This window comes from Pipistrellus hanaki (assembly GCF_964339955.1).
Source record: "Pipistrellus hanaki genome assembly, chromosome: 3".
Lineage (NCBI taxonomy): Eukaryota > Metazoa > Chordata > Mammalia > Chiroptera > Vespertilionidae > Pipistrellus > Pipistrellus hanaki.
In genome coordinates, this window is record NC_140505.1 from 98,001,412 (window position 1) to 98,027,020 (window position 25,609).

The 25,609-nt window shown below is 38.1% G+C and overlaps 1 protein-coding gene across 8 annotated transcripts in view; it reads right to left on the reverse strand.

Moving 5' to 3' along the window:
* FRY (FRY microtubule binding protein) overlaps positions 1 to 25,609 on the reverse strand; it is a 476,275-nt gene that overhangs the window by 310,908 nt on the left and 139,758 nt on the right. For 2 of the 8 annotated variants that reach the window (XM_084878507.1, XM_084878506.1), the window contains exon 1: positions 10,569 to 11,082. The exons of the other annotated variants lie outside the window; for them this stretch is intronic. In XM_084878507.1, the coding sequence (XP_084734633.1) occupies positions 10,569 to 10,638 (70 nt within the window). In that variant the 5' untranslated portion in view covers positions 10,639 to 11,082. Of the gene's footprint in view, positions 1 to 10,568; positions 11,083 to 25,609 lie in introns of those variants that run through there. 8 annotated transcript variants of the gene reach the window in all.

A 25,609-nucleotide genomic window follows, 5' to 3' on the forward strand; every position in this document is an offset into this window, starting at 1 on the left:
GAGGTGGCCACCTTGTGATTATGCAATGACAAGTCTGAAGATGGGAATGTCTGGGTTCTTGTGTTTCTCAGCCCATCTGCGCCTCCCATTTCCAGGCTGTGGGTTAGGCAAGCCCATTAAAAATCTTTATTCATTTAGCCATTATGAAATTATTCAGCTATTTATAGCAAACGTATCCTAAAATAACATATATTTCAAATCACTTGATGGAAAAAATGACTTCTGTGTAGTAACCATACCATTCTATCTGTGACAGCATGTAGGTTACTGTACTGTGATTAGTGTCAAGAGGAATTTGGGGTTAAGAAGTGAAAGTCACCTCAGAATCTTACTCAATCCTTTCCAATTTATATATTTTCTTAAGTAAAGCAGCTGACAAATTGCAAAAGATAATAATTTGATTTTGAACTCTTTGTCCCTCTAAGAAAATCACAATAAACAATAAATGGCTAATAAAATGGTTAACAAAAAATAAATGAAGTTAAACAAATTTTTGGATATTTAAAATGTGGAGGAATCTTCATCATTAATAAATATTTATTTTTCTTAAAGTTCAAGCATTTAAAATTGTTAGTTAAAAAAACTTGTTCTTTTTTTTTTCCAATTGAAAATGGCCAGGTTTTCAAACATCTTTAAAATTGATATCACCATTGGCAGAAGACTAGGATTAGTATTCCCATGATAATAAGGGGTTTGTCAGTAAATGGAATGCAAAGATCACAAGGTAAGACTAAAATGTCTCTTATTTTCCTATTTTCTTGCAATTGTATTCAATCAAATAAAAGAGAAACAGGACAGGTTGTCATGCACACTCAACCTGGAAGAAAAGATGAGAACAAACCTCAGGGCCACCGTCAAAGCAAGGAAGTGAAACAGAATACCCAGTCTGGCCCTGCACAAACCTTGGCTTCTCTCTAAGCTCCCTAAGGAAGCTAACATTCTCATTAGACAAGCAGGAGATTACATTTAAGGAGCTGAAACAGTACAAGTGATACTACTAGCTAAAGCCATTTGTCATTCAACTGCAAGGCCTAATTTTTAGGGGACATTTGTTTAAAATGTGGCTTTAAACACTCAAAAAAGTTTTTTTTTTTTTTTAAGAAATGCAAGTTTTCTTCTAAATGGTGCTCTAAGTTGTAAATTTTAAAGCAACTGCTTATAATTTGCTAAAGTTTCAGGCAATCTATTTACCTAGGGCAACTCCTTTAGTTTTAAAATTGTTTAAACCTGCCACAGAGCCTTATGCCTCGCTGCCAGCATTAAGTAATGGTGAATGGTATTACCCACCAAACAATGTTTCAGACAGATTTTTTTTTTTGTAGCATCTTGCATCCTTATTCCCTTTTGTATTTTAAGTTGGCTTCACTTGAAAAAAATGTACCCAAACCTGGGAGAGTATCCTTTGCCTGTATGATCCTATGTTATAAAAACCTCCAGAATGTTAGGAATTTCCATAAACACCATTACCTCCCTGTGCAGAAATGAAAGCTTATCATCAGATCATGAGACAGCCCTGTTCGCTTCTACTGAGTTAGATACACAGTCACTTTACTGTAAAAAACAACAACAGAAAAACCTGGCAGGCTGTGTAGTGTGACAATTTTTTCTTATTCAGAATACCGAAAAGTGAGCTAGTCTAAGAAACTGACCAAGCTTAGAAATCTAGTTAGAGGTCCCAGCTGTACTTATCAGTCAAGTTCAAAAATGTACAACTCGACCTCCTTTAGTCTAGCTTTAATGTTGTGGGAGCAATAACTGGCAAATATTATGCTGTTCACCTAAAGCTCATGTTTCAGTAGAGGCATTCAAACCCTTGACTTGAGACTGCTAGAGACAGTGTCAGGTTTGTTCCTTTCCTATAAGGAAGGGAGGCAAGGACATAAAGTCACATAAAGCACAATAGCAAAACCAAACAAAAACAGGGAAGAAAAGCCTAATCTTGTATTTGTACAATTGAAGGATTCTTTTGATTTGCCTAATCCTTCCTACATAAATATATATATATAACATTCAAATGGAATTTTACTCAAGTTTTGCCTTAGTTAATTTAATACCCTTTCCTTTTCATGGATGCCAAAATACATATTTACTTATTTAAGGCTAAACTCAAAGAAGTTAGCCTAGTGTTCTTAAGCTTAAGAAGAAATCTTTAATGGCAATTTAATTGTATATTTCCATAATATTGTTGTGCTTGTGCCATTAACTGAGAAGTCCTGGAAATTTCAAAGCCATCTTCAACTGTAAAAACAACTTTGCACTCACAATTGATTAAAACAGCAGAGGCAATCAGAGCTATATATCAAATTAGAGTTGATAAAAGCACTTAATGTAGATTTGAATGCCTTTTCGAAAAAGATTTCAACTTCCTTTAGTTGACATAACAACAAATTCTCACAGCAGAATAAAAAGTATTAGATGAAATGTTATAGCTTTGGCTTAAATTTCCATCTGCAGCTCATCAAATGACTAAACAGTAGGAAGGAATTAAAGCAAAATCAGACTCATTATAGAGTCTGATATGCTGGCAGAATATAAACTTTCACTGCCTAGCATCTGGAGATCTGAGTGACTAAGATTTAAATGCTTGTGTTTGTATGTTCAGTGGAAAAGAAGAAAGGAGTTTGTAAGAATACAGGTGAATTATATGATAAAACTTAATTTATAGAAACACTAGAGGCCCGGTGGGGTCCCTTGACCTGGCCTGCGGGGACTGGGCTGAAACTGGCTCTCGACATCCCTCGAGGGGTTCTGGATTGCAAGAGGGCAGTTCTCAGGTGACGCACCCCAGATTCGGGCTCCCTCTTTTTTGGTTCTCGGTGCGACACCCAAGAACTGCAACTGCCAAGTCACCACAGCTTGGCAGCTCCTGCGTTGTGTCTGCCCCCTGGTGGTCAGTATGCGTCATAGCTACTGGTCAGAGCATCTGCGCCTGGGTGGTCATTGCATGTCATAGCTACCTGTCAGAGAGTTGAATGGTCAAACGGTCGCTTAGGCTTTTACACACACACACACACACACACACACACACACACACACATATGGACTAGAGGCCTGGTGCATGCATTTGTGCACCCATGTGGTCCCTCAGCCTGGCCTGCAGGTATCAATGGACCTCTGAGCCACTGTAGCCCAGCCTTACCCACCAGCTCATTTGGGCTCCAGCCTGCTGTTTGCGCTGATTCCGCACTGCACAAAGTAGTGCAGGAAGTGGCAGGTGGCTAGGGAGGAGCCCGAGCCTGGGCTAGGCGCCATGCTGCTCCTGTTCATCCCGGCCCCACCGTGCCTGCTGCTGACGCTGCTCAGGCATACAGGGGTGGGGGGGTGTCCACGACAGAGGCTCATGCTGCCATCGCAGCACTTACCAGCCATGAGCCTGGCGTCTGGCACCCATCTGTCAGCTGATTGGCACTCCTGCTGTGAGAGCACACTGACTACCAGGAGGCAGCTCCTGCATTGAGCATCTTCCCCCTGGTGGTCAGTGTGCATCATAGCTACTGGCTGGTCATCCAGTCACTTAGGCTTTTATATACTAGTATATAGATATGAACACACACATACACACACACTTCTTTTTAATCCCATAAATATTCTTAAGAATGAGGAGACCACTTAAAATGAAGAATAACCAACTATAAATTAGTCCCAAGTTAAAATTCCAATGTACATAGCAACTCTTGTTCCCATCTTTCTGATGTAAAGAATACCTGTCTGAAATGCTTGCTGTCTCAAATCCTGACATCTGATCAGGTATGTCAGGGTAAGTAATTTACATTTCCTCTTCTCTGTCAGCCATCCTGCTAGGTGGAACACTCTAAAACATTTGTTCTTGCAGGACTTGGCCTGCAAACAGCAGGCTTCCAGTAGCTTTCTGATACAGTGAAAATATAATTCCATAAAGTCAAAATCAACAGAATCTATCAAACACATCTAAAATAAAATTCTCTAGGCCATACTCTGTCTCTGAAATACCACTGGTCCCTCTCCCTGGGGTTCTTTAAGTCTGGGAAATTCCTCATTAATATTCCTGAATCCTGGCTCTAACAAGGAAGAAAAGGAAGCTCTGAAATCCTTGACTGGAGGAGCCGGGTCTCATATTCAGCTATAGTGCTCCCAAAGCAGTGAGTCTAATTAGAGTATAGTAAATGCTCAAGAAAGATGCACTGGCTAGGGTTTGCCTTGCTCCTTTAACACTGTTGGGTACCAAAGCATTTTAGAGGGAGCAATAACCAAGAAAAGTTGACACTAAGATAACAAGTCTTCAGTATAATCCAGCATTGGAAAGGAAGCAAAGGGATCTTATGGAAAATGCTATTCCCATCACTGCCCCTCCAAGCCTGGGAGATACAAATTCTCAGCTCAAAGAGATAGAATTCTCTTCTTCATGAAGCCTTCAGTTCTACAATGGAGCAATATTTACATGAGTCTGATTAATGGGATCTGTCGAATGAGAAAAGTTAGTAAGGAAAAAAATAAGATAAAGTTGTGTACTATCTTTTCTACAAATGCCACTCAGTTTTCCAAGACTGGGTGCCTACCTGCTAAGCCCTCCACACTGTATTTGTCATAATGATGGTGCAGACTTGCCAAACAGATCTGTGCTAAGGGGTGGTGTTCTCCATAACACACATACATAGTGGGTGACTCACACGGCAGAAAATCTGAAATATGTAAGGGTTTAAAAAAGAGACTAAGGACTAAAGGAATGCTAGGGTATAAATATTAAGGTACAATGTAGGAAAACTTAATACATGTTTTTTGGATGGGCTCACCTTAAGTGATAAATGCCAAGATATACAATGCATAGAAAAGTCTTATTCAGAGTAAAGATAGTGGACTATGATTATTTGTTTATTTGAAGCTAAACTTTGGGAGAATTAAGCCTTATCATCCCAAACCAGGAACATTTAGGAAGAAGCTGGTTTATTCATAATCAATGCATCTCATTTATCAAATGGGGTAATCTGTTTGAAGGCACTGAATAAACTATAAGGCACCAAATAAATTTGAGGTGTAGTCCTAGCCAAGAACCTGCAAGCTTTATGTGGGGCTGTCAATCAACAGAACAGCTCCAAGAGTCAAATGTCATTTCTCATTAACCAAATCCACTTGTGCATTCTGAATATCACATAAGCTCAAAAATATAGAAATTCCTAATATGATGGTCAGGACCTATGTATCCCATTCTACTCCTTGAACACTATTCAAAAAATGACCTAGTAAGCCATAGGTATTAAAATGTTTTGGAACAGATGTCTTTTAAATAAAGAGAATATATGCATGCTGTATCAGTTGATACAGCTAAATAATGGCCACTTTTTTCAAATTCCCTGGGCTATTCCCAGATTGTAACATTGTTAGGCCATTTCTCCTCCTTGTCTACTGTACTTTCTCTCTCTCATTCTTCAATTGTTGTTGGTTCAAAAGTAGGAAAATACATTGAAATTGAATCATTTTGTGTTGCCAATGTGTGGAGAATTTTATGTTAGTGGAGACCAAAGCTATCAAGTAAAATGTGACATCTTAATTATAGATAGATTTCCATTATCACTGGAAATATTCTCTCTGTTCTCACAGTTGAAGACAATTGGAGGTTTGCTACTAGAGAGAGAGAGAGAGAGAGAGAGAGAGAGAGAGAGAGAGAGAGAGAGAGAGAGAGATTAGCTGAGAGAGAGAGATGAGAGAAAGAGAGTCCCTCAGGGGTGCCTGGAGAGGGAGGAGGTTAAGAATGAGCAGAGCATCAGACATCAAGAATGAAAGTACCTATAAAGCACTGAGTTCCGCAAAGTGTTCCCCCTCCTTTGATCATTGTATGGGTGATTTTAAAAATAAGATTATCAACTGCATTGGGGGCTGGAGTTCATGGCACTTATTAGCATTCTGGCTCTGAGCAAATCACTTTCTTAACTCTCATTTTCCTTTTTTTATCTGTAAAACATGGATGATACATATAAATTGCAGGATTATTGGAAAGAGTGAAGGTGATAAACAGATAAACATATGGCCTCCTTTGTCCAGAGCTAGCCCAGCTTATGCCTAGTGACTCAGCATTATTATTAACTCGCACTCTAAAAAGTGTCTCAGTTTGTACAAATAATGATACAGCTGCTCTACAGATAAATTACCCAGGTATAACATTTGACACAGAATGGACCCACAGCCAATGTAGCAGTATTTTATTCCAGGGTTGTTTATATGTTTAAACAACCAACCAACCAACCAACCAACCAACCAACCACACCTCTAGATTGTCTCCATCACAAACCCAGGGATAGATCCTGTCTACTTAGAGTGGATACTTATTTGGAATTTTTTGTCTCAATGAACAGCTTTAATAGAAGGGATCTCAGCTGCAGAAATACCAGCTCTCTGAGTTCCTAGACCAGTGTTGGGTACCTTCTCCTGTTGAAAGATCTGAGGGAGGTAAGTACTGCTCTGCTGGATTTAGGCAACTTGATTAAACCTCTTTAGTTTTCTATTTATTTAAACCAATTCTATAAAGAGGTTAAAATGAACATTTTGAAATTTTTCTGGAGTTTTTCTCCTGATGTCTGAGTACACGGCTGACATAAATCAGGACCATAAGCACTGCTCTGCAGCCAGTTGGAGGTGTTTTCAATCCTAACTTATACATAATGTTTTGTCCCCAGAGCTAACCCTATACCAACTGGCATTTCTATGTTGGACTGAACAGTATCCTTATCACCATAATCTAACTCAGTACCTGAAAAATGCCGCATTCGATTCTGAAAATTGTTACCTGTTTTTCTACAGCAACATTAGACATTCTATACATACCAGATCCTTCCAAAACAAACAAAGGGGAGTTTGTCAATGAAATTAAATAACTCATTACTTGAAAGAGTTAATAGGCATTCAAAAGTTTCCTTCCATGGGGGAACTAAACGTTATAGGAAGGACACAAACTACCCTGGAAAAATTAAGGTTTAAATGGATTCTGACTGTACTTTTATCATTGGGTCTGTATTCACTGTACATGGGGAAGGGGGAGGGGGATGCAAATATCAGGACAGCCACTCAGAGTTTTCAGATCAGCAGGAGAGCCTACCACCAGCTTTATCCATCAACACAAACAACTCCTCCTTTCCAGAAAGTAGTTTGGAACTATCTACTCTAAGTTTTTTATTTATTTATTTTTTTAAAATTGCAAACCTGAGAACCAAAGGTGACTTTCTATATTGAGAAAATGCCCAGGCCACCCTATGCTGCTGGAAAGTATGTACTTAGGGAAGGTAGGAATATTTCAATAGTAGCTGAGGTAGAAAAGGGATTAAAGTAAAAGGTAAATCTAGAAAGAAAAGTGGTCCAAAGCAAGCAACTAATTTCATCTATATTCATGCAGTTCCCTTCTTCAGTGGTGTTGACTACACACAGAATGATTCCTGAGGATGTCAATGCTAAGAGAAATATGGCCTAAATCTGATTTTAAGTGAGTTTAGAGAAGAGGGAAACATTGGAGTCTATTGTAAATGCTCAATATATGTAAAAGTAATATCAATGTGCTAGAAATTGTGCTGAGTGCTTTACATCTTAATATCTCATTTACTCCTATGAGCTACTCATTATATTTGCCTGCATTGTATAGCTGAGAACATCCAGGCAGAGTAGATAACTGTCCCCGTCCACAAAGTGCAGGCTAGAGACCTAAGCCCATTTGGTCCTGTGACTTGCGTGTTCCAGGTGAGGGTATGCCAGCTTGGGGCCAACGTGCGTGTGGGCATAGACTGGAGAGCAAGGTACTGAAATTCAGAGGCAGGTAAACAGATTAAACATGGCAGGAGCAGAAAAGCAACATGAGAGGATGGACTAAGAGTTCAGAGAAGGTCCTGAATGATGGTCACAGACACTCAGGGGCAGGAGAAGCTGTGGTGTAGTCTTTGAAATGCTGGTAGAAGCCTCTCCAGGACGCTCTTTGTCACCATTGGAGTGTCCCAGGTTAGACTGACTACCACGGAGCAGTAGCTGGCAGAATCACTGAAAAGCTGGGGAAGCCTGGACAAGAATGAGGAAGGAGCAATAGAACAGGTGTCCAAGGGGATAAGGAAAGCCTCTGCAGTGAGCTCTGCAAAGGACATTTTATTCTCAAACAGCAATGCCATTTAATTCCCAATGCCTTACACGGAAAGGGCAGCTTGACAGAGTGGGCGTGCCTCGGAAGAAGAGGGTATCAACATGAATGGGGGGGAGGGGGAACCTAACACTTCTCACCAGGCAATGAGTGTCTTAATTGACTTGTTAATTCTTCAGTATATAAAATTACATTTTTCTCACAATGTACCATTTCCTGGATGAGGGTTAACAACAATAAAAAAATGGAAATCTTGGAAAAGTTCATGCGATTATTTTATCTCTTACTACCACCTCGCAAAGCAGCCAGCCAGTTATAGAATTGATTTTATTGCTTTTTAATTGTTGCGCTTTTATAAATAACCATTGCTATATAATTAGGGGCCTGATTCTTCTCACAGTTTCCCCCCTCAAATTTGTGATGCTGCACCAAGAAGTGAGTGGCTTTTCTTGTGTACATCCTCCCAGCCAAGTTACCCTGAATAGCTTAAAGCCCTAAGGCTTCTGTTTTCTACTTTGTCTTTCATACAGACAAATTCCTTTCTCTCTTTGCTACTAAAAATATGTAAACCAGGGAGCTATACTAGATTATAAGCAGGTTAGTGTTGCAACAAGTTTAAAGAAGACTACTAAGCATAAAGTATATTTACTCTTTCTCTTTCAAGACAGGACTGAAAACATTCTGAGCCCCAAAGGAATGCTAGAGAACACCAAGTTCCAGTGAAGAAATTAAGATCAAGGGCAAGGACCTGTCTTATTCATCTTTATAGCCCCATAGTCTGGCTCATAGTAGGTGTTGAATAAATAGCTGCTGAGTGAATTGAAAGAATTCAAAATTGTTTCCTAGATACTTCCCAAATATAAATGAACAGTAACTGAATCATTTTCTGATGTGAGTGTAGGGGGAGAGGGGAGAGCTTAGGAATGGTTGAGGGAATATACTCTATCCAGAGTAACTTAAAAACAAGGAGAGAATGATTGTAATAGAAATCCCACTGGCCTCAATATTTAGTCAGAGCACAATTTTCTCTCATAAAGCAATGACAACAATTGATGAAAGAAAAAAAAAAATCTGGCCTTGGAGAAGACAAAAAGATTGAAAACCACTGGCTGTTGTCAGATGCACAGGAGGCCTTTCCAGGGTTTGGAAAACTGTCTATAAAGAATCCTGTATTTCAAATTATTTTCATTAATTCAAGGGTTGAGAAACAAAAGAAGTAGGATGGATTACACACACGATAAATGAGTTATGGCTGTGACAGATAAAGGAATGCTATTTAGGTGACAGTATTGCTCCTAAATGGCTTCCCACTTATAGAAAGCAGCTTCCTACAAGCTCCATAGTATATAGAGTGGTGCAAAACAACCATTAAAAATGGTTTCTGAAAATATCACTGAGAGATGTACATCTTTGTATACCTTAAAGCTGAAGAGATTTTGGCAGTTTTCTCAAAGCAATTATGGCTCAGGTTCTCCTACCCAGGTTTTGTTTACAGAACAATCTTGGTTAGCCACAGGTCATTTGTGTGGAGATAATTATTTGCCAAGTCTTTGCACACAGGAAGATTAATTAGTATGCACCTAATATAACATCAAAATATTATTGGAAATTAAAAAGAATCCAAACAATTAATGATCTATAATACCTGACAATGTTACCCAGAGCAAGTACAAAGCCTGTTGATGAAACAGGGAAGACTGTTTTTAAACTGTTCCAAAAACACAAGGCATCACTGACACCCTGAAGGCCTCATTTTCATTTGATTCCAGACCCACGAACCTATGAAGGTTGTCTTTTTGAAATACTTTATTGCTCAAATCTTTAAGTAGGTCAGAGATGGCACTTCGGAAGCCAGAATATTCTGATATCCTGATATTCAGAACCTTGCCTATTTATATTTCAGAAAAGTACATTATTTGGATTAGAACAAACATCAAGAATAAAAATTCAAATATTAAATACCATCCTGAGTATCATCCACACAGACAAGGGTCAGATCAAATAAGGGTGCAAATGCATCTGTGTACAAAAAAAAGATGAATCTCAGGTTTTGGACTATTAAGTACTTTTAGTCTTTAGACAATACCCTAATAAAACAATTAGGAAGTACTCTGAAACCCTAATACACCCCTTTGGCTAAACCACAGTTCACAGAGTATTGAGCAAATCAAATAAATACCAAACGCCCAGCAAGACAGGAAATGCAGCCTGAATGCCCTATCCTGAGCTCTGCCAGATTGGAAGGGCCATCGCACTTGAAAATATAATCAAACAAAACCCGCTGTAATTCCACTGCAGCATCTACATCTAAGGAGACCTGTTTCCATCACTGACATTTTTATTTTCATAGCAGAGAAAGCAAAAAAACTTCCTGGGCTCACAAGCATATGCATTCAGTTGAGATTTTATTTATCCAATCTTATACAACAGCCAGCCAACAAACAGACAGACAAACAAGCAAATATTATTTTCTGTTACTCACTATTACTCCAGGATTTTAGTAAATATTTGATGCTGATCTCAAAGAAGCCAGAGTCCTGCTGGCTGGCCATGTCCGCGGCATACAAAGAGGCTCCAGGCTGGGCTGGGAGCCGCAGGAGGAGCAGGTACCCGGTGGGGATGTTTCTGTCACAGGTTAGTGATGTCAGCAGGGGGTCAGAGCACAGAGGAAGGTTCTGCAGATTCACCACCCAGAGGGCAGGGAGTCCTCATGTAAAGGACGCCAAGGAGCAGGAGAGAGATGCTCCGCGCTCCTCCTCCTCTGAGTCCAGGACTAGTTCTTATTTTTCTTATTTGCTGGGCACAGCTCTGCCTGCAGCTCTCAGAGGCGTGGCTGCTGCTTTCATTTCTGAGCTGCCATAACCAGAAGCGCCTGCTGCCGGCTGTTCGCAGGCTGTGCTTTGGCCAGGTACGTCCAAGAAGAACCAGCACCCTCGTGATTGTTTTCCCCAGGGAGGAGGGTCCCGGGCTGGCCTCCCTAACCCTGTGAGCAGCCTCGTTCCCAGCTCTCCCCAGCGCGGTAGGGTGAGAGGTGGGCTGGGAGCACCGCCTCCTGTTACAGCCTGGACCTGAGCCCCAGCTCACTGGGCCCCTGACTCAGCTGAGGGAGGAATTTCCAAGCGTCTACAGATCCTCAGCTCAGAAATGCTCCTAGTGACCAGCTCTGTGCCGGCTGGCGGCTGCTTTCTCTGTGTCTGTCCCCGATGCACAGGCAGCTGCGGTGTGCTGCAGTGAGCCAGGCTGCACCCCTGGATCTGGTTGCAGTGACATTTCTTAAGAGCCCCATCCTTCTGCCTCCTTGCAGTAGGAAAGATGGATGACAAGACAGTTGCCGGGTATTTTCTCCCTCCTCTTGCACCAGCCCTGTGGAATCTGCACTTTGTTGTGTCTCTCTCAGAAATGCTGTCCTTTTGAGGGGCATACTAGCACCTATGTGGGCTGCCTAAGGGGCCAGCACCAACTGCTCAGTGTGCTTATTTATGGAATGTGAGGCTCCACAGTGGATCTGTTTCTCAAACCTTTCATTGTTAATTAGCACGGAGCCCAATAAAGCTTAGTTTATTTGCACTAAAAGGATAAGAAGCGAAAGCATTAGGTTCCTTGCTGCACAAAGGCTTTTTACTTCATGAAATCTGATATCCGGTGTCCTGATTTTGTTAGCTTTGTTCCTCATTATCATTTAGCTTGACTAGGGCATTAAACAAGAGTATTTTAATTATGACAAGCTACATTTGAGTATGTGGAATTTGGTCAACCATCTCATAAACCATAGAATCCTTAATAAACCATATTGATAATTATTTAGCATAAATATTGTGCACCCTCCTTAAATCATTACACAAATAGGACTTCCTAGACTAACAGTTCATTTGAGAAATAAAAGGGAAAGAGAACAATATAGCTTTTGTAAGACTAAGAAATTTTAAAATTCAACTTTTAAAACTATGTTGTGGAATGCCCTAAGACACTATCAATTTAATGAGCTTTTCAAACTACATACGTGTACACAAAAGGCAAGCACCCTCCCCTTCCCCATAGGATTTCCAACCTGACTCACAGCGCTTCATTCTCATAAAATCTCTCATCAGATTGGGTTCTTTTTCATTTACATGTCTATGCGATTTGAAGAGCTAATTTTGTATTATCACCTGTACAATAAAACCTCAATATAATGGACTAATTCTGGCATGCTAAAGCCAGAAGTCTGTTATGTAATAAAGTAGGTTTTCTGAATGCATATATTAAAAATTTTGACAAATTTTTACTTTTGTAGACACGTTTGTGTAATTAAAATTAAGTATCTATGAAAAGTTTTATTTCACAGAAAAGGTTTCTATATGTATCCCTGTAATTTTAAATTCATATTGAACAGGTCTAGAAAATGGGTGCATTCACATGTTACTGTGAGTAAACAAATGCACAATGAAATGTTAGCTATATTGATTTTTATTAAGACACCTTAGGGACTCAGAACTTTAAAATTTAAGTTAAATACATGTTTGTACCATTTATGTGACTTAGAAGGTATATGAGTTTTAAACTTCAAAGGCAACTATTTGGGGAGACCAAGTTGGAGACATTTATTTAAATTTATCTTTATTATTGAAAGTATTGCAGATGCCCCACTTTTTTCACCCACTGACCCTCTCCACCCCTCTTGTGCCCCCTTCCCAGGCCTTCACTGTACAATTGTTGTGTCCACGGATTATGCATATAAATTTTTTGGTTAATCTCTTCCATCTACCCCTCATACCCTTCCCTCTGAAATACATCAGATGTGCTTCAATGTCTCTGGATCTATTTTGTTGTCAGTTTATTTTGTTTATAGATTACACATGTAAGTGAGATATGTGATACTTGTTTTTCTCAGACTGGGATTCATACTTAGCATAATTCCTTCCAGGTCCCTCCACGGTGTCTCAAAGGGTAAGATAATTTTCATTTTTACAGCTGCATAGTATTCTATTCCATTTGTAAACATACCACAACTTTTTAACCCATTCATCAACTGATGGACAATTGGGCTGTTTCCAGAACTTAGCTATTATAAATTGTGCTGCTATGAACACATGGCTGCATACATTCTTTATGATTGGTATTTCAGGTTTCCTAGGATATATTTCTAGAAATGGGATCACTGAGTTAAATGGCAATTCCACTCTTAATTTTTTGAGAAACTCCATGTTTTCCACAATGGCTGTACTAGTCTGCATTCCACCAGCAGTATACTAGGGTTCCTATTTCTCCACATCTTTCCCAGCACTGGTTGTTGGTTGATTTAATGAAAAAAACCATTGTGGCAGGTGTGAAATGGTACCTCATTGTCATTTTAATTTGCACCTCTCTGATGATTAGTGACTTTGAACATTTTTTCATATGTCTCTTGGCCATTTTTATGTCCTCATTGGAGAAGCCTCTATTCAGGTCTTCTGTGCATTTATAAATTGGATTGCCATCCTTTTTGTTGAGTTGTATGAATACTTTCTATATTTTGGAAATTAATCTCTTATCAGATGTATTATTGGCAAATATGTTCTCTCATACATATTTTTTTTTTTCTGTGTAGAAGCTTTTTATTTTGATGTAGTCCCATATGTTTATTTTCTTCTTAGTTTCCTTTGCCCTAGGAAATGTATCTGTAAGCATATTGTTATGAGAGATGTATGAGATTTTGCTGTCAATGGTTTCTTCTAGGATTTTTATGGTATCACGACTTACATTTAAGTCTTTAATCTATTTTGAGTTTATTCTTGTGTATGATGTAATTTGGTGGTCTAGTTTCAATTTTTTTTGCACGTATCTGTCCAATTTTCCCAACATCATGTACTGAAGAGATTGTTTTGACTCCATTGCATGCTCCTATCTCCTTTGTCAAATATTAATTGAACATAATGGCCTGGATCAATTTCTGGGTTCTCTGTTCTATTCCACAGTGCCAGTACCAATATGATTTGAGTACAGTGGCTTTGTAATTTAACTTGATATCTGGTATTGTGATCCCTCCAATTTTGTTATAAGATGGCTGCAGGTATTTCGGGTCTTTCTTTATTCCATATTAATTTTTTGAGTTTTGATCTAGATCTGTGAAATATGCCATTGGTATTTTAATGGGGATTGCATTGAATCTATATATTGCTTTAGATTTTTATGATGTTAATTCTACCAATCCACGAACATAGTATATTCTTCCATTTGTTTATATCTTTCTCTACTTCTTTTTTCATCATCGTGTAATTTTTTTGAGTACAGGTCTTTTACCTCCTTGGTTAAGTTTATTTTTAAAAATCTTAACTTTTTTGTTGCAATGGCAAATGGATTTTTTTTGTTTTTAGTTTCCCTTTCTGAGAGATCATTATTAGTGTATAAAAATGCCATGAATTTCTGGGTGTTAATTTTGTATTCTGCTATACTGCCAAATTCATTTGTTAAATCTAGTAGGTTTTTGGTAGAGTCCTTAGAGTTTTCTACCTACAATATCATGTCATCTCAAATAATGACACTTTTACTTCCTACTTACAGATTTGGATGTCTTAAATTTTTCTTCTTCTCTTATCGCTGTGCCTAGGAATCCCAGTACTATGTTGAATAAGAATGAATTCTAGTAATATGTTGAATAAGAGTGGTGAAAGTGGTAAAAGTGTCTTGTTCCTATTCTTGGGAGAATGGTTTTGGTTGTAGGCTTGTTATATACTCTATTCTGACTTGCTAAGAGTTCTTATCAAAAATCGTTGCTAGATTTTATCACATGCTTTTTCTGCATCTATTGGTATGGTCATGTGATTTTTGTCTTTTAATTTGTTTATGTGATGTATCACATTTATTGATTTTTGAATGTATCAGCTTTGCATCCCTGGAATAAATCCCACTTGGTCTTGGTGTTTAACCTTTTAAATATATTGCTGGATCTGATTTCCTAATATTATGTTGAGGATTTTACCATCTATGTTCATCAGGGATATTGGCCTGTAAGTCTCTTTCTTTGTAGTGTCTTTTTCTAGTTTTGAAACTAGGAAAATGCTGATCTCATAAAAAGAGCTTGGAAGTTTTCCTTCCTCTTGGATTTTCTGGAATAGTTTGAGGAGGAGAGGCTTTAGTTCCTTTTTGAATGTTTGGTAGAACTCTCCCGTGAAGGCTTCAGGACCATATGTTTGCTGAGAGTTTTTTATTTTATTTTATTTATTTATTTATTTTAATGTATTTTATTGATTTTGTACAGAGAGAAAGGGAGAGAGATACAGAGTTAGAAACATCAATGAGAGAGAGTCATCGATCAGCTGCCTCTTGCACACCCCCTACTGGGGATATTGCCCGCAACCAAGGTACATGCCCTTGACCGGAATCGAACCCGGGACCCTTCAGTCCCCAAGCCGACGCTCTATCCACTGAGCCAAACTGGTTTCGGCTGCTGAGAGTTTTTTAAATACTGCTTAAATTTCATCAGTTGTTATTAGCCTATTCAGGTTTTCTAATTCTTCCTAATTGCATTTTGGAAAGTTTTTTCTAGGATTTTATCCATTTTGTTCAAGTGGTCTAGCTTATTAGCGTATAGTTGTTCATTGTGTTTTCTTATCCTCTGCATTTTTGTGGTGTCAGTTGTTACTTCACCTTTTTTGTTTCACATTTTGTGTCCTCTCTTTGTTTCTTGATGAGTCTGGCTAAAGATTCATCAATCTTGTTTATCTTTTTTAAAAAACCAGATCTTTGTTTCATTGATCTCTTTCAGTGTGTTTTTTTTTGTGTGTGTGTGTGTTTTTTTTCAGTCTCTAGTCATTTTTTCTGCTCTGGTCTTTATTATTTCCTTCCTTCTACTTACTCTGGGCTTTTATTCTTGTTCTCATTCTAATGTTTTTGTTTGTAGTGGTAGATAGTTTATTAGAACTTTTTCTTGTCTTGAGATAGGGATAGAATGCTACAACTTTCCTCTCAAGACTGCTTTTGCTATGGGTTGTTGTGTGTTCATTTTTGTTTGTTTCCAGACAGTTTTTTTTGTTTCTTTCTTGATTTTACTGGTAACCCTTTCATTGTGTAATAACATGCTATTAAGTCTCCATTTGTTTTATTGTTTTTGAATGTTTTTACTGGAGTTAATTTCTAATTTCATGCCATTGTGAACTGAAAAGTTGCTTGATATAATTTAAATCTTCTTGAACTTGCAGAGACTTATTTTGTATCCTAACATGTGGAATATCTTTGAGAATGCCCAATGTGCATGTGAAAAGAATGGATATTCTGCAGCTATGGGGTGGAATGTTCTGTAAATGTCAATTAAATCCATCTGTTCTAATGTGACATTTAAAGTCTCTGTTTCCTTGTGGATTTTTTATCTGGAAGATTTATCCAGTGATGTTAGTGTGATGTTAAGGTCCTCTGCTATGACTATATTGCTATAGATCTCACCCTTAAGGTTCTCTCAGGATGTTCATTTTTAAAAAATATATATTTAGGTGCTCCTATATTGGGTGAATATATGTTTATCAGGGTTATATCATGTAGTGGCCATCTTTGTCTGTTTTTATGGTCTTGGTTGAAGTCTATTTTGTGAGATATAAGTATTACTATCACTGCTTTTATTTTTTCATTTCCATTTGCATGGAAATTGTTTTCCCATCCCTTCATTTACAGTCTGTGTGAATCTTTTGTTCTGAGGTGGGTCTCTTGTAGACAGCATATATATGAGTCATTTTATTTTTATCCATTCAGTTATGGTATGAATTTTAATTAGAGCATTTCATCCATTGACATAAAGTTTATAATTGATGGGTATATATATATATATATAGCAGTAAATAAGTACCCATCAAATATATATATATATATATATATATATATATATATATATATATATATATTTCTCTCTCTTAATTTCTTCTCCTTAAAGCCCTCCCTTTAACATTTCCTGCAATGCTGGTTTGGTGGTAATGCACTCCTTAGTCTTTTTTGTCTTATTTATGGTTTCTATTTCTTGGTTTATGCTTTTATAGTTCCCACTAATTTTCTTGAAATTTTCATTAAGTTCCTTAAGTATCCTTATAACCATTTCTTTGAACTCTATATCTAAAAAAAATTGTTTGCCTCCATTTCATTTAGCTCTTTTTGGAGTTTCCTCCTTTTCTTTCATTTGGGGGTTATTTCTCTTTCTCCACATTTTTGCTGTCCCTTAGTATTTATTTCTGTGTATTAGAGCAAATTGCTATGCCTCCCAGTCTTCATGGAGTGGCCTTATATAGTAAGGGTGTTGTGGTACCCAATGGTGCAGTCTCTTAGATCCCTGAGCTGGGTGCTCCAGGAATGCCTCTTGTGTGAGCTACTTGGGCTGTCCCATAAGTGGGTCCTGAATTATGTTTTCCCACTCATGGGAGGAATCTCCTCTCAGATGCTTGAGGCTCACCTCCACGCAAGCTGTTGTGAAGGTTCTGGCAGAACAAAACAAAACAAAACAAGAAGAAAAAAATATATATACACAAGACCCCTAACAACAACAACAACAACAACAACAACAACAACAACAACAACAAAAGCAACCACAAAAGAAAAGAGAATTAGAGAGAACAAAAGAGAATAGAACAGAAAGAAAAATATGAGAAAGAAAAAGGAATATGAAAGGGCAGAGATGTAAGAAAAGACATATGAATTAAGAATAGGGGAAGGAAAATGGTACAAAAGAAAAGAGGAAGAAAATAATTTTGAAAAGGAAAACAAGAAAGCAGGTAGACAAAAAATAAAAGGAAAAACGAAAAGAAAGCAGGAGAAAGAAGGGAAGGGAAAAAGTAGGGAAAATTGGATCTATGATAGAGAAAGGAAAGATTAAAATAATAACAAATCTTTAAAGAAGAAAGATAAGGAAGATAAATTTTAAAAAAAGAAAAGAGTAAAGTGGCCTTCATCTCAGTAGAATTTGGTGCCTTCTGAGAACTCCCTTTGGGACCTGCTCTTCTGATGACTGTGGCTGGCTGTTTTGTCTGCCAATTCTGGACTTCTAAGCAGCTGTTTAGGGGCTAACAACTGTCAGAAACTGTCCTCCTTTGGCTCTCAGCAACCTGCTTGAAGCTTCAAGCGATCCACAGTTTGTGTCTGTTTCCACAGGGCTTGACTGTGCACAGGAGAGGTCAAGCTGCTCTCTATGGACGATTTGTCAGCAAACTTCCCTAAGTTCCCTGGGCTCCACCTCTATCTGCTTTTGCCTGCCAGCCAGCTATCAATCATAATCACTCAAAAGTCTGTTTCTGAAAGAGCTTTAGGTGGAGTCTGGAGTCTAGACCTCTGGGTCTTACGGTTCAAATTTCAAGGAAAGTGATAGGTGTGCTTCCCTGTCTCAGAGCTACTCCCCTGAGAGTAACCCAGAATATATCCCTGCACTCAACTGGAGATCCTCTTAAGTGGACCAGTTGGAAACTTGGAATTTCTAGCAGCTCTCCCCAGACCAGGAAGCATCAACCAGGTTTCTGGGTTACTGGGATCATCAGTCCCTCTCTCAAGTCAGTGACTGATGCTCCCAGAGACTATTCAAACCTCTAGGCTTGGTCTCTGCTGCTTTCTCCTCTGCAAAGGTCAAGATGGCAGGCAGGTTCCTGAGGGTGTGGTGGGCTGAATCACATAGACAGGGTTTTCTCCGTTTCCTGAGCTGTGGTTTCTGGAAGGGGCCAGCACCTCTTAAGAAAAATGGCCACTTCAGTTTGGTGGAATGCAATTGAAAACAGGTCTCCAAGCCACCTCTTTTCCATGTCTTCCATCTTCCCCCAATGCCTCCTCCCCCAGCCTCTCCTCAGGCACCTTAAGTCCTCACTCACTTTCCTCAAGTGAGAAGCTGCAAATGAAAATCCCCTGCTCTGGGTTTAAAAAAGAAACAACTATGGCTTTAAATCATAACCGACTCCAGACTCCCCAGTGGCCAGAAGCCCTGCTGGTTTTGGCTCTGGTGATCAAGGCTATGGAGACCAGCCTGGGTCCCAGGCCTCGATCTTAGGGAAACAATCAGCCCATAGGAGAGATCCCTCTTTACTCTTGGCTTGCTGCCTGTGGAAGCTGGGTCAATTCTTCACTCTCCAGGTGTTTTCTGTCCCTTCCTTCATATATGTTTCTTCCTCAGCTGGACCTCAGTTGGTAATTCTTGGTGAATGTTCCCCAATTCAGTTGTATTTCCAGTCTGGCCCTGTAAGAATGGCCACCATCCTCTCCCTCCTCTCCAAGTTGGAGACATTTAAAACAGCACAGTGAACAAACATGCTATGATATATTGTTTATCAGGCAACCAGAGATTCTCTCTGCTGACTTTATAAAAGAGATCTTAACTGGCCTTTCCAAGTTTTCAATCTTATTATAAACAGCAATTTGTGAGAATGCTCCTCTTACATATATTTTAAAGGAAAACTATCATACAAATTTAAATGCTATTTAGAAAATAATGTTTTAGGGCATCTGGTTTTACCTGTGAAGAGTGAATGAGCAACTAAGCACTAGTTTCTGTCCATTAAACCTGCAGTTTTGTCCAGTGTGTGCTTTTGACCCTCATTAGAATGCCTTTAAAGAGAGCATGTATTGTAACCAAACAGCAAAGTCCTTCATTTTGTTGAAGGGTCTACAAATCAAACAGAATGACACCTGCTATTGGTTGGAATAAAACCTTTATTCTCTGTCTCCTGTATCGAGGGCGGGAAGGGCATTATAAAAAAATGTGGTGAGGACAGGCACCTGGACAGAGGTACTTAAAATACAACAATAAAATTTGAATTTGTCTTTGGCTTGCTGCGTCTTCAGTTGTCATTTTACATGGCTCAAAATTATTTTGGCTTTTATATCTTAAAAATCTTAGGAGGACATATAAAGGATATTAAAGCAAGCAGCTGGGGATGTTGGGGACAGATAGAAAGGTAGCAGGAAAAGTGGGAGGTTTCAGGAAACAGTATCATAGTGGAAAAAAGTCCAAAGGTGACCTGAGACAAGTGATAACAATGAATGACACCATCTACATTTATTGAATATTAATATCATGCTAAAAAGAAATATTTTATCACATTTAACTTTTATCCCAAATCTATGAAGTACTTTCTTTTAAATATGTTTTTATTGTTTGAGAGAGAGAGAAAAGGAGAGGAAGAGAGAGATAGAAGCATTAATAAGAGAAAAACATCAACATTGATTGGTTGCCTCCTATAAGCCCCCTGTTGGGGATCAAGCCCACAATCTAGTACATGTCCTGACTAGGAATAGAACTGGTGACCTCTTGGTGCATAGGTCAATCACTGAGCCACAACGACTTGGCTATAAAATACTCTTAATAGAGGCATAAAATAAGATCAATAGAGCTGGTAAAATTTAGGTATAGCAAATTTGAGAACATGAGTCACCATCTTTTTATTATATTAATCACAAGCAAGAGGAAAATCATCATAACTAACTTCCTGAGAGAAAGTTCAGGAGAAACTAAGAACTCTTTTATTACTAATTGAAATATTTAAGGTCCATTGGCTTTCCAGGACTACAGGTGACTCTTGAACAATACAGGGTAGGGGTAGGTGATAAGCTCTTCCCTTTCTTCCCCCCAACTCTATAGACAAAAATGCACATATAACTTTTGACACCTCAAAAAACTTAACTAGTAATAGCCTCATATTTTGTATGTTATGTGTGTTATTACTGTATTCTTATAATAAAGTAAGCTAGAGAGAGAAGAAAATGTTATGAATATCATAAGTTTCATCTGCAAGTTTTTTCAAATGGCCACAAATCTCTAAACATTTTTCAAATATACTCATTTCAAAAATCTGCTTAAAACTGGACCTTCACAGTTCAAACCTGTGTTGTTCCAGGGTCAGCTATACTCACTGCCTACCTGCCATGGGGAAGAATGGTTCCATGGGGCTCTAGTCCCAACCCAAAGGAACCAGAGAAGAATGCTATTCTATTTCACATTAATTTGATTCCTGTTATAGCTTGTTATCTGTACAAGGATACCTGACCTGAGTTGGGGAGTGAAGGTGGAAATCTAGTCTGAACTCTACTCTCCAGGCAAAGGAGTAGTCATGGTCTGTGTCCATCCTGATAGATAGCACATATGCCCAATAGTTGATCCACAGAAAGAGAGTCCTATTTGTAGTTAAGATACATGATGCGCTGTTGCAGTAGGATCTAATAAAACTGAGTATTTTAGAAAGGCAGTGGTCAATCTGGTCACCTAGGTCTCAGGCTTCTCAGTGGCAGTGGATGAGTGGTACAGGGTACATGGGTTATATGTAGCTCACAGTCTCTGACATTTCCCTGAATCCTGCCTTGATTCAGATTGCAACCTGCTGTCTACATCTCCATAAGGGTTGTGTCTTACTCAGTTGTCTCCCTCACAGCTCCTGGAACACATTAAGTCCTTATGCAAAAGACTTTGTGAGTCAGCGAATGAACAGGCTTATTGTACAAGCCTCGTGCTGCCTGTTGCCTGTGAAAACACGTGCAGCTGAAGTCCAGTTGTTTGTGCTTTAATTCATATTTAATTTCCTAGCATTTATGCTAGCTTTTTTTTTTTTTTAGACTAAAATGTATAGTGTTCAAAAATATGTGAAAACAAAGCTCAGCACATAATCTGGATGCTTGTCAGTATCAAGGGCCATCATCTAATAATTTTAGAGCATCTGATCAAGTTGATTTGGTTAGTGTTAGAATATGCCCTTTTCCCTGGGGATGGTTCCACATGGGCACAGCCATGTAATTATTGTCACAAAAATATGCACATTCACGCACAGACTGTAATAGGGAGAAAAATATTTTACTAACAAACTGTGGAAACAAAGGAAAATCACTTAATAGAAAAAAAATGCTTTATCAATTTCTGATTATCAGTTTTAAAGTCCAAAAATTCATTAAATACACTATATCCCTACTGTCATAGTATACTGTGCCAAGTCAGATTAAGCCTGGGTTGAGTCAGAAAGATAGCAGCTGAGATCAATGGTGACAATGAAGGAGATAGGGTTTTGTTTTTCTTCATGGGGTACAGGGGTCCTCAAACTTTTTAAAGTGGGGGCCAGATCACGGTCCCTCAGAGAGCTGGAGGGCCGGACTATATGAACTACTAATTCCTACTGTAACACCTCGGCTGCGCTCACTGCCCAAAAAACCTGGCGGGCCGGATCAGACTCCTCTGCGGGCCGCATGTGGCCCGCGGGCCGTAGTTTGAAGACCCCTGGATAAGAGGCCTTGTAGAAATAACCTAAAGAGCCACTTGTTAAGAAATTACAAACTTCACTTTTGATCTCTTTTAGGTACTTGATTTGGGCTGATTATCTATTTGAGAAATAGAAAATAAACAGGAAGTTATATCACACAATTTTCATGTCATAAACATAAAATGCAATCATCATTCCTTTAAAAATTCAACCTACATCACAAACCATCACAAAAACAAATTCTGTGAGTTTTGAAAACATTTAATTCATGACTATCTAGTACAAATAATTTTTCAAGTGAATTAAGACATTAAAAAATTTTAATGTAACTGAACTTCATTAAAGTACAGCTTGTTGTTGCACAGATCCAGATGCAAATAAGGAAAATTATGTCTCCTATAATTGTTTACAGCAAAATATAGCAGCGGAACTACCCCACTTGTATCTCCTGAAAAGGAGTTTTGTATGGAACTGAGGCCAAATCAAAAGAAGTGGATATTAGTCTAGAGCAGTGATTTTCAACCTTTTACATCTCATGGCACACATAAACTAATTACTAAAATTCTGTGTCACACTAAAAAAATATATTAAATTTTTTTGTCTATCTGAAAAAAAAAGTGTAATTTTGATCCATTCATATCAGATGGCTATTGTTGTATTGTCTGTTGTCATTTTTAAAAAATTTTGACAATCCAAGAGAAGGGAAATCATATGTTATACCCCCAGGGCCAATACCATATTCATTGGGCAAAATGCTAAATGTATTTTCCCTTAAGATCAGGAACAAGACCGGGATATCTGCTTTTATCCCTCTTATTGAAAGTAGTACTGGAACTTCCTAGCCACAGCAATCAGACAACAATAAGATATAAAAGACATTCAAATTAGAAAGAAAGAAGTAGACCTGTCATCATTTGCATACTTTTTATATAGGACCATAAAGATTCCACCAAAAAACTAATAGAACTGATAAATGAATTCAGTAATGTAGCAGGATACAAAAATAAACATACAGAAATCAGTTGCATTTTTATACATCAATAATGAACTACCAGAAAGAGAAACTAAGAAAATAATTCTATTTACAATGTTTCAATAAAACCCAAACACATAGGTATAAATTTAACCAAGGATATAAAAGGTCTGTCTTCTGAAAAGTGTAAGACACTGAAGAAAAAAATTGAAGAAGATGCAAATAAGTGGAAGCATATACCATGTTCATGGATAGAAAAAATGAACATCATTAAAATGTCCATATTATCCAAAGCAATTTATAGATTCAATGAAAATCCTATCAAGATACCAATGGTGTATTTCACAGAAATAGGACAAATATTTCAAAAAATAAAATGGAACCACAAAAGACCCTGAATAGCCATAGCAATCTTAAGAAAGAAGAACAAAGTTGGAGGAAATATGCTACCTGATATCAAATTATACTACAAGGTCATAGTAATCAAAATAGCATGGTGCTATAATAACAATAGACATATACATCAATGGAACAGAATAGAGAGCTCTGAAATCAACCCATGACTTTATGATCAATTAATATTTGATAAAGGAGGCAAAAACATAAAATGGGATAAAGACAATCTGTGCAATAAATGGTGTTGGGTAAATTGGACAGACAGATATATATATATATATATATATATATATATATATATATATATATACACACACACACACACACACACACAGACACACACATATATATGATATATATATGCAAGAAAATGAAACTATACCACCTTCTTATATTATGCACAAGAATAAACTCAAAATTGATTAAAGACTTAAATGTAAGACTCAAAACCCTAAACATCCTAGAAGAAAGCATAGGCAGTAAAATCTTGGACATTTCTCCTAGCAATATTTTTTTCTGATATATCCCCTTAGACATGGGAAACAGAAAAAAAACAACAACAAAAACAAAACAAAAAAAATGTGACTATATCAAACTAAAATGTTTTTGTGTAGCAAAGAAAACTATTAACAAAATGAAAAGACAACACACCTAATGGGAGAACATATTCGCCAATGATACAACTGATAAGGTGTTAATATAAAAAATTATAAAGCACTTATAAAACTCAGCACCAAAAACAAACAAACAAACAAACAAAAAAACCCACAATAATTCAATTTTAAAATGGGCAGAAGACCTGAATAGACTCTTCTCCAAAGAGGACATACAGATTGCCAATAGGCATATGAAAAGATGCTCAGCATCACTAATCATCAGAGAAATGCAAATTAAAACCACAATGAGATAATGGCTGACATCACTAGAACAAGTGTTGGTGAGGATGTGGAAAAAGGGAATTCTCATGCATGGTTGGTGGGAATGCAGATTGGCACAGGCACTATGGAAAGCAGTGTGGCGTTACCTCAAAAATTTTTAAATGGAACTGCCTTATAACCCCGTAATTCCAGTTCTGGAAATATATCCAAAGAAACCCGAAACACTAATTTGAAAGAATATATGCATCCTTATGTTCATTACAATATTAATAGCTAAGATTTAGAAGCAGCCCAAGTGCCCATCAGTAGATGAGTGGATAAAAAATGTTGTGGTACATTTAAACAATGGACTACTACTCTGCTATAAAATAAAAAAGGAAATCTTACCTTTTGCTTAAACATGGGAGGACCTGGAGAGCATTATGCTAAGTGAAATGAGCTTTTCAGATCAAGTATCATATGATTTTACTTATATGTGGAATATAATTAAAAATAAACTAACAAATGGAGACAGACCCATGGATATAGAGAACAGACTGACAGCTGTCAAAAAGAAGTGGTTTGGGGCTAAGTGAGATGGGTGAAGGGATTAAGCAATGAAAAAAAAAAAAAAACTCATGGGAACAGATACAATATGGTGATTACCAGAGGGTAGTGAGGTGGGGGAGAGGGAAGAGGTAGAAGAGAATAAAGGGGAGGAAAATGGTGATAGAAGGAGTCTTGACTTGGGGTGATAAACACAATATAGTATACAGATTATATGCTGTAGAATTGTATACCTGAAACTTTTATAATTTAACTAGAGGCCCATTGCACGAAGAGATTCGTGCAATAGGCCTTCCTTCCCTTGGCTTCTAGCACCAGTTTTCCTCCAGGACCCGGGACTGAGGTCTTCCCTCTGGCCAGAGTCTGCTGCCTTTGCTGCAGATTCCAGCTAGAGTCTGCCATCTTCGCTGCAGACTGTGGTCTTCGTATTTGCTGCAGACTCGGGAGTCTGCAGTTTTCATCTTCATTGTGGCCAGAGTGCCACTCCTGTAGATCTCTTCACATCCCGCCCTCCTTCTCATAGCAGGTGTCCTGACCCACCTGGCATGGCTGGGCGGCTGCCATCTTTCTCCTTCTA